We start from the raw sequence: 10,375 nt of genomic DNA, 5'->3' as shown, positions 1-10,375 counted from the left end.
GCTCCAGAAGTCTAGGTAGTGACCACAAATGTATCAAGTTGACTTTCAGAAGAGAAACCACCGTAGGACTGAAACGAGATGAACAGAGGAGAACCAGAAGTTGAACTAGACAGAAAATGGGACACCTTTAGAAAGTGTAGAAGGGAAGCGTCCTATTTGATTAATCAAAAAATTAGAAGAAAGGGTGTTCAATGGATTTCAAAAGCAAATAAAAAAGATAGAAAAGCAGCTCAAAAATTCTGGAAATAATCAGTAATAAGACTAGGCTAGAGCAAATGTTTATTGTTACAGATGAGGGTATTCGACTAGAAGGGGATGAAGCAATGAAACACCTAAGAAAAAGGATGACAGAAAAATTTAAAGAAATGTTGCACATAATTTCTCGAAAGCGGATAGACCGGTTACTGCAATTGCTTCACTTGAGCAAAGAGAAAGGGAAAGGGCAGAGAAGAAGGTTCCTAGTGACACGTCAACAGGACCGTATAGTATTCCGATTATGTTAATAAGGAAGCTAGGACCAAAATCCAAGCAATCATTTATAAAGGCAGTGAATAAAATGATAGTGGATTACAAAGTCCCCGATGAATGGCGATTAAGTAGAATGGACATGATACAAAGGGAAAGGGGGACAAAGCAGACGTAGGTAACTACCGTCCCATAACAGTGACATCTGTGGTTTACAGGGTGGTGATGCAGATTATAAAGGAGAGACTGCAGGCTTAGGTGGAGAACGAGGGGGTACTAGGGGAGCTACAAAATGGGTTCCGGAAACAAAGGAGATTGAAGTACAATCTGTTTTCATTGACGCAGTGTGTAGAGATAGCTGAAAAAGAACACAGGCTCCTATGACTAGCATTTTTGGATATTAAGGGAGCCTACGACAACGTTAATCAAGAGTATTTGTGGGACATACTGGGCACATTGGATGTGGAAGATTGAGTAAATAATCTTTTAAAAGATATATATAAAGGAAACAGAGTGCTTATAAAATGGGAAAATAATGTTTTAGCGACTATAGAGATACAGCGGGGGCTTAGGCAAGGATGTCCTCTGTCTCCTTTGTTGTTCATGTTGTACCTGCAAGGGTTAGAGACCAAGGTAGAGAGGAGCGGACCAGGCTTCAACCTTTCTTTTTTTCAAGCAAGGGGAATGAATTAGAATTATTACAGGGGCTAATATACGCGGATAATATAGTGCTAATGGCTGACAACAAGGAAGATTTGCAGAAGTTGATAGACATATGTAGTACAGAGGGAGACAGATTAGGTTTCAAGTCTAGTAAGCAAAAATCTGCAGTCATGATATTTAATGATGAGGGCAGCGAGCATAGAACACAGGAGTTCACGCTAGAAGTAGTGGATGAGTACAAGTGTCTTGGGGCGTGGATAAATACCTGTGCTGAGTATCTGACAGACTATCAAAAATATGTAATTAATAAAGCTAGTACGATTGCAGCTGTCATGAAAACTCGTGCACTGTGGAATTACAATAGTTATGAAGTGGTAAGAGGGATCTCGAAAGGGGTGATGGTTCCTACCCTGACTTTCGGTAATGCTGTCCTGTGCATGAACTAGCTGTTCAAGCAAGGTTAGAAATCAAACAATGCGGCGTAGAGAGGCTAGCTTTGGAAGCACATAGTAATACACCAAATCGGGGAATGCAGGGTGATATGCGATAAGAGTAATTCGAGGGCAGAGAAGCTAGCAGTAAGATAGCATTTGAGGAGCGATTGACAAAAATGGGGGAAAAGCAATGGGCTAGGCAATTTTTCAGATACCTGTACATAAAGAACGTTGACACGAAATGAAGAAAGCGAACTAGAAAATTGATAAGAAAATGTCTGGACAGCTGTATGGGACCAAAACAGCAATTATCGGTTAAGAAAAAAGTTAAAGAAACAGACAGAACTTTCTGGAAAACAGGGATGCTGACGAAATCGGCACTGGGGAGATACAGGATCTTTAGGCAGGAAATTGCCAAAGAAAATATCTATGATAATTGTTGTTTAGGGCCAGGACGGGAGTTTTGCGGACTAAGACATATAGAGTCAGGTACAGGGAGATAGACACGTTGTGCGTTGCGTGCGGAGAGGAGGAGGAAACGGCTGAACACTTGGTACTTTTCTGTAAAGGCTTCACCCTACAGTGGAAAGCAGCGGGGCTGATTTATCCAAGGCATTGGGCTTTAACGACAATGAAGGGAAAGTAGATTTTAAGCGGGTAGAAGTAACCAAGCGGAGGTTATCTGATTGGTGGCTAAAATCAAGACAAGAGTAAAATTTCATTTCATGGCTAGGTGGCCTGAGCCACCGCCCGATTTAAAGGGCTAAGCCTTAACCATCCATCCATCCATCCATCCATTCATCCATTCATCCACCCACCCACCCACCCACCCACCCACCCACCCATCCATCCATCCATCCATCCATCCATCCATCCATCCATCCATCCATCCATCCATCCATCCATCCATCCATCCATCATGTTTTGAACCTCACTACCACTAGTTATGATCAATTTTGGCCTCTACCTACATTCCGGGTGAAAGTTGCGGCCCCGCTGACGGCTCGAAAAGCTGGAGTAGTGAAGCTTTTCAGTTCAAAACTTTTTCGGGCTATGTGACTCATGCATCGCACCAAGCTTACTCATGAATCCAAAAACACGCAGTAGGATAAAGCAAAGCTCTTATCTACTTAATCTTGCAATTCTTTAAGACATGGGCAAAGAATTCGGGGAGTAAACTCAAGAAAATGTTTTTTGAAATTCGAATAAAAATTGCGTTATTTAGGAAATATCCAAAATTAGGGTGTTTTTCTTGGCCTCTTTTTGCACCAAGAGGCAATTTAGTGTGTGCGCTCTGTTTGGTGCTGCACACTAAACGCACTCTTTTTGCTCAGTATTTCAAAAACACCCTGGAAATGGCAGGTTGTGCAGAAACAAATGCTTTCCAAATGACATCCTTTTTTCTCAGATATGAAATTTACACCCCTTTTACACGGGCAGGGTTAACCGCGGTTAAGGAAACCACGGTTAAGCGGAACCATGGTTAGCCGCTGTTACACGGTGAAGGAAACTGCGGTTACGCAGCTAACCGCGGCTATCGCTAACCGAGATTGGCAACCTCGGTTATCTTCATTAACCGAGAAGATGGCGGCGCCCACAGAGACAGCATGCAGGCCGGCCTCCGATGCGAGACGCACGAATTGGCCTCCGCCAACAACGGAGAGCCTGATACGAATCTGGGAGAACCATCTGCCCCATCTTCGTGGGAACGTGAGGAACGCCAAAATTTATGCCGCCATCACAGCCCAATTGAACGCGGGACCACCTGCCGACGAGGGACCCTACAGCACAAAACAAGTTCGGATGAAAATTGACAACCTGAACAAAAAGTACCGGTAAGTACAAATGCTATATTTTGTCGCCCGTGTATAATATTATGCGGTTCGCTGTTACACAGCCGCGTCGGGACGGCTGCGCTCAGTGTGAATGACGCGACTACTCGGAAGGCATGTAGGGCTAGTAGTGTACACACGGCGCTGCGGACCCATTACCGAGCAGTTCACTAGTTGTTCCTACAAAAGTTATTTACATCTAAAAACACGTCTAGTTTTGCGTTCGGCTGGCATGAAATGGTACTCGCACCACTGCTATCGGTGGTGACGAATTACGAGGTTTCCTGTATGCACTAATTGCTTTTATTGAATGAGAACTGCAGAATTTTTTTTTTTGCGACGCTGTTGATAGACTCGCGGTGGGTTAATTAGCACGCGTCCTCTGTGCATTATCTGACCGCTTTGTTTTCGGTAAACCACCTTTCTAAAGAAGTTTCATTACGATTTAATTATGCATCGTTCAGTATATACATAACAGTGCAGTGTAAATACATTTTCAGTTTGGTGTTTTCGTTAGTTTCATAGCAATATTCTGAGTTGCTGCTACAAACTATTATGTCCTGTAATTATGAAGCATAATTTTACATCAGCACTGTCAGACATTTTACGCAATGCTTAATAGATTGCTTGGAAATGTAAATAGTGCTCTCTTTGTTTAGGAAACTGAGGCGTGATGGCACAACCACCGGCTCACCAGGAATTGGATGGGAGTACTACCGAATGTTCCACAAATTTTTGGGAACCCTGGCAACTAATGACGATACCTTGGTTGAAGAAAGTATGGAGGTAGCATGTATTTTTTAAGTTCCAAAGTGTTCACGTCTGAAACTAAATTCGATGACATAAATACGTGTAAATAGAAAATATTCATAAAATGATTTTTATAAGATGCGTTGGCTATGTTGGAATAATTAAAGCTATGAAGGAGTGTGGACTAAAAAGAAAATTTGTGACATCCATAAACTGTGTTCTGCACCACTGCACTCGTAGGATTTTCCTCACCAAAACTGCCCTTAAATCTCAGTACATGACTTGTTGAAGTGGTAAGACGAGCTAGTTAGTCTTGGTACGTAAAATGCATATATTTTTCAGCCGAAATACATAGGACCCGGAAGAAAGAAGATAGACGCAGGACGAACGCTTACTTCAACTGATGCACTTTTGCTGATTTATGTTTTGTATGTCCGACCAATTTTAGAATTTGGTTCTGTGCTGTTTTCTGGTACAGCTACTTACAAAATTCGCCCGCTCCTTCATTTGGAGCGGGAAGTGCTTCGGTTGTGCCTTGGCCTCCCCAAATTTGTGGCCAATATCGTGCTTTATCTTGAACCCCGTATTCCTGCTTCATTATCTAGATTTCAACTCCTAACTGTTCAGACGTGCCTAAGGATATAGGAATCAGGTTTACACCGCTCCTTGTCTCTTTTTTGTTGCCAGCCGACTTCCTTTTTTGGAGTCCACTGGCCTAGATTTCATACCCCGCAGGTAGTTCTGGTACAAAATTTCCTTGATCCTTTAAATGTTATTTTGTATAACATCCTTCCAACAAAAAACAGTGGGTCCTCTGTAGAAATTGTCTATGATGACATTTTCTTGAAAAATGCTAAGCATTTACCACCCCGCATTTTAAATATATTATTAGAAGACCATTTACAAAACCTACCTATTAGCTTAACGATAGCTACTGACAAGCAGCTGTGACAAGTTCTGGTACTGCTTCGGTCATCCAATGTAAGAAGCCTTTGTCTGCCTACGCATGAGATGTGTTATCGTCATGGACATGTCCCTCTTGCGTTGGTTACAAATTTGGATTATTGCAAAGTAAACAAGGTTTCGTTCGATGCTTTACAGGTGCCAGAGGTGGCAGCTCTGGTTGAAGGGTCTGAGGTTTTGGCTACTTGGGAGGATGCAGGTGAAATTGATGCCAGCCCGAATGATGTCATTGAGCAGCAGGAAGACAGGCTCTACAGCATGCCAGCTCACACAAGTACCAGCATCGCCGCAGTTAACCGATGCTCCAGAGATGAGGACAACGTTGCCGCTGCAGATGTCATAACTACCCCCAGCAGCGGAAGGAAACGGGCTGGCAACTCCACAATACAGCAGCTGATGGAGCTGCCGAAGGAGGAAGCTGCCACCGCTGCCAAGCTTGCCAAGAAGTCATACAAGCTTCAAAAGAAAGGGCTAAAACTGCAAAAAGAGTCTAACGATATGCAAGCCTCTATGACTCAAATGATGCAGCGGTATTTTGAAAAGCAAAACAAATAAACAGCTAATCACAATTCTAGTATTGTATTTGGTTTTATGGCGCATAAGCAACACAGGCTATCATGTGCCAAACACATGGTATAATCTCAAAAATTGCGTGTCCTCAGCGACAGTCCTTGTCCGGACAAGGACTCCGAGGAGCCCAACAAATCAAAACATAGACCTCAGCCTTCTTCTCAGGCCTGAGAAAATAGATCAGGTGCACCACAGAATGCGTCAAGGCACAAGGTAAGAATTTTTAGATCCAGTAGTTCTGTGATATTATATTTTGCTTAAAATCGCAGCTTCTTTCAGAAAACCAAAAACAGATGAATTACCTACAGGTGGTTTATTGCCTAAAAGTAAATTGGGACGGAAGGGAATGCATTCATTGTAAAATACTGCAAAATATTTTTTCCTTAGCCGTTAGAGCTCTGTGCACGAGAATAAGATGTGATTCACTGTGAGCTCATCTCCACATTTCTCACATAAAGGTTTGTCTTGTTTTGTCATTGGAAAGTTGTGTAAGGTGTGTGTGTCCGATGTGCAGGTGGCATAAAATTACCTCTATAAATTGCTCCTGATGCCTGTATGTTCTCCATTCTCCCAGAGTAGGTTTTGCTAAATGTAGCTTATTTTCTTCACTAGTCCATGTAGACTGCCATTTTTTTTAAAGTTTATTTTTTGCTAACTTTATGCATTCTGCACAGGATATCTTTACAGTCCCGACTTCCTTATGGCGAGTTTGAGCAGCGCACCACTTTAGCTCTCTCGTTTACTCTAATTCCAAGATCGCCTGTAATACAACAGCGCTTAATTACATGTCTTTGTTTCGTCAGTTATTGTGTTATGTAGTATATCTCGTATTAAAGGTTCTCTTACATTTCTGGCGTTCAGTGCTATGATTACACTCAGCGAGTCCATGTTGACAATGCTGTTTAGAATGTTCTTTTTGACTATTTTTGATATAGCCACCGAAATGGCATAACATCTCGAGGTTGTATCATACGCTTTCTCGAAATTTAAAAAAACAGCAAGACAGCGTTTTGTGTAGAAAAGCTTCACAGACATTATTTTCAAGATGAACCGGGTGGTCTGTTGTGGAGCATGCATTTTTGAAACCGCACTGATGGACATGGAGAAGCTCACGGGGTTCAAGCACGAAGGTTAGTCTAATGTTCATGATACTTTCAAAGGGTTTCGCAAGGCAGCTGGTGAGGGCTATGGGCCTATAACTACTGGGAAAGGTTGCTGGATTTTCAGGTTTTAAAAATGGAACTATGATGGCCTTCTTCCAGGCTTCGGGTTGTATACCCGACACCCAAACCTTATTAAAAAAATTTAAAAGTGCCTCTACGGCAGGTTCAAAGGAGTGGGACAGCATTTGATAGTGTATTCCGTCAGGGCTGTGTGCAGTATGTTTACCAGCGAACAAGACTGTGTCGGTTTCTTGAACTTTAAAAAATTATTATACGGTTCATTTGTATATCCACTTGATGGGGTCTTTGTTTCTCTGCTGTGTTTTCTAGTGTTTGTAGATTTATAACCACAGCAACTTACTCAATCTCAGTATTTCTGTACACTCTAGTTAAGGTGTTATAAATATAAGTAAAGATAGAAAATCCACTGCATATGCCTGTAACCTAGTCAGCACAATGAACCTTGGTGTATGCAATGCAATGAAAACTTTAATTTTGGGTTAAATCAGCAAAAAATAATTCCAATAGATAACTGAATGAGCTACTCTTTTGTGAGTACATATTGAAATACATTAAAACCAAGCATGTAATGGTTGCACCTACAGTAGTGCATTTCATACAATGTGTTTTGACATATTACGACCAGACGCGATATTTTGCTTTTAAAATTGCAGCGCAGTAATTGCATGGAATGTAAATTGAGAGCAATAAAAAACAGCATTTATATCACAGCATCATCTAAGCTTCAAAAGAAAGGACTGAAGCTGCAAAAAGAACTAAAAGGTACACAAGACTTCGCTTCAAATGATGCAGCAATATTTTCGCCAGAAAAAAAAGGAGCAGGAGATTAACTATAGTGAAATTGTAATTAGACTACAGGACATTGCAATGCACTACCACATGAGAGGCTCGCGACCACAATATTGGTGCTTAGCCAAGTTTTTGTGCAAAAAATATAAATAAAGGAAATGCCATTTCATGTTGCAGCAAAGTTAGGTTGCATATAACTCAATGCAAAGTTTTGGCTGGTACATTACACATTCTGCTGCCACAGTGGCTCACTATAGTTATGACGCTCGGATGCTGAACCGAAAAACACGGGCTCAATCTCGGCTGCGGTGGTCGAATTTCGATGGAGGCGAAATTCTAGAGGCCCGTACACTGTGCGATGCCAGTGCACATTACAGAACCCCAGGTGATAAAAATTTCCGTAGCCCTTCACTACAGTGTCTATCATAGCCTGAGTCTCTTTGGGACGTTGAACCGTCATAAACGAAACATTACACATTGTCAACAAAACAATTCAACAAAGAGACGGCCTGATGTGATAACCTCTGTCCTCAATACACCAGCAAAGGCACTAAAATTAGGCACGGAATAGCTGCACCTATATTTATGAGTTTCATGTGTTTCAACAAGGCAGGACGAGATATAATGTTCTGCTTTGAACATCACAGTGCAGTATTCAGATTAAATGGCGAATATAAAGCGTGAAAGAAGAACAGGGTTTCACAACAAAGCTGTACTCACAATCATATTAGCAATTCAAAACAACTGATGTAGCAAACTCGTTAGGAACTTCAGTTCAAAATAAAATACACAATGAAAAACAGGGCACAGTCTTCGGCTCACAGCCCACTGAAGCGACTTCATGGACACGATCCAGGTGGTGCATTGTTCAGTTGCCAGCAAGGAAATTTGCTAAAACATTTCGAACCTCTGTACCACCTGGTGTGTACCGGCTAGTTGTGCATGCTGGCTGAGGCCTGTTGACCTCAGCAGAGTGCATGCATTCAATCCAGCTTGAATCACACCGATCCCCGAGCTGTTCACACATGTTATGCAGCACGCATGAATGATAAGTCTCACATTGACAAGTTTGTTCTCCGTGCCTTTCAATAAAATCCTGAAACGTGCGTTCAGACGGCCAAATGCGTTTTCAACAACCCGTCTCGCACTGGACAGGTGGTAGTTGAAAACTTGTGACGGAGAACCTGCTGGCCCTGGCTGCGGAAATGGCTTCATCACATGGGTTTGCAGTGGGAAAGCATGATCTGCTGTTATTACAGGGCAAACTGACACTCCATTGAATGTTCTTTTTCCCAGCTGGAACAGGTCACTGGACAGCACATTTGGGAGACGTGACTTGAGGAACACATCAGTCATGGTTCCTTCCGGGTGCTCCAACATTTGTATACATAAACTTATATGAATGGTCCACCACTGCAAGAAGGATCACAGAGTACCAACCCTTGTAATTATAGTAATCCGCAGCTTGTTCTTTGGGTGGGCTCACCTCAATGTGGCAACCATCTAAGGCTCCCACACCTTGGGGAAATCCGGTCACTGCTGCAAATTGCCTAACGTGCTCCTCCAACTCGTGCCGTCGTGGGTAGCGCACAAATCGCGACTCGAGGACACGAACTATAACGGCGCAAAGCTCACGAAAGATGATGTTAACCGAAGCACGGCTAACTCCGAATACGTTGGCCACAATTCTGTCCTCGGCAGAAGACGCCAACCTGTAGATCCCGATGGCTACCCTTTTCTCCAAAGGGATCGCATCGCGCATGTTTGTGTCGACACGCCTCATGCAGTCACAAACGCTCACCACATAATTGAATGTGTGTCTCTTCATTCTGAAGTGTCCTCGAAAGTCGTCGTCCGAGAGGTGAGGCTGGGTTGTTTCCCACCATGACGGACCTCGTGGATAAGCCCATAGGCACCTGTCACGCAAAGCGATTCGCGCAGTGATCACCATGAGCTGTTTACGGCGCCTTTCTGCACGTCTTCGCTCCATGTTAAGTCTTTCCACTTCAGCGAAAACTTGGCGCTCCCGGATTCGCCGCTGTTGAAGCCTTGCTTGCATGGACATGAAGAAGGTCCAGAATGCCTCATCTTCGCCGCTTTCATTGACGACTGGCCTGGTCAAAGCCATTACTGCTCATGCACCAGTATGTGCACGGCCGATGCTACACAAAACACCGCAGCAGTCGGGAGCACAGGCAACGCAGCGGATGAATGAGCGCATTCCACGAGAGATTTCGAGAAAGAACGAGAGTGGCACCAATGTTTACAAACTGTTTTAGCCTGCCGCCCTTCTACCGAAGCAGGCGTAGGCTGAAAAATATCTCACACGAGTCTTCTGCACGCCGTAAAGTGCATTTTGTTTTAAGAAATCATGTTTAAAAAGCAACGTGGCGAAAATGCTGCTCTCATTTGTGAGCTGCGACTATTTTGCCGATCGCCGCGTAATTTTTATTGTTTTACCCTAGAAGGCGCTAGTGACTAATAACAGCCGCCTCTAGCCGCTGTGTAACAGCAGTAAACCGCAGTTCTCGTTAACCGTGGTTAAGCTCGGTAACCTCAGTTAAGCATAACCGCAGTTAAGCCAGCCGTGTAACTAGGGTATTATTTCGTCGCATAAACCGCCAAACTCGTACGCAGCACTTGGCATGCATCGTAGACATGCCTGTCTTGTACAGTGCAAGAATATTCAGTTGACATAACGGAGAAAGAGCCCTGGAGCGGAACG

At 43.2% G+C, this 10,375-nt stretch overlaps 1 protein-coding gene across 1 annotated transcript; it reads right to left on the bottom strand.

The window, feature by feature from the left end:
- Nucleotides 1-8,998: 8,998 nt before the first annotated feature.
- On the bottom strand, nucleotides 8,999-9,778 carry LOC144134070 (uncharacterized). The gene has a single exon (XM_077667061.1). The coding sequence runs from the start codon at nucleotides 9,776-9,778 to the stop codon at nucleotides 8,999-9,001; it is 780 nt and encodes a 259-aa protein (XP_077523187.1).
- Between the last annotated feature and the right edge of the window lie 597 nt (nucleotides 9,779-10,375).

The sequence above is a fragment of the Amblyomma americanum genome, chromosome 5, assembly GCF_052857255.1.
Source record: "Amblyomma americanum isolate KBUSLIRL-KWMA chromosome 5, ASM5285725v1, whole genome shotgun sequence".
Classification (NCBI taxonomy): domain Eukaryota; kingdom Metazoa; phylum Arthropoda; class Arachnida; order Ixodida; family Ixodidae; genus Amblyomma; species Amblyomma americanum.
The sequence above is the reverse complement of the archived record's forward strand: the minus strand, read 5'-3'. Positions and strand labels throughout refer to the sequence as shown.

Bases quoted from the DNA above. Each gene is read 5' to 3' on its own strand.
- LOC144134070 (XM_077667061.1), bottom strand. From the start codon at position 9,778: ATGGCTTTGACCAGGCCAGTCGTCAATGAAAGCGGCGAAGATGAGGCA.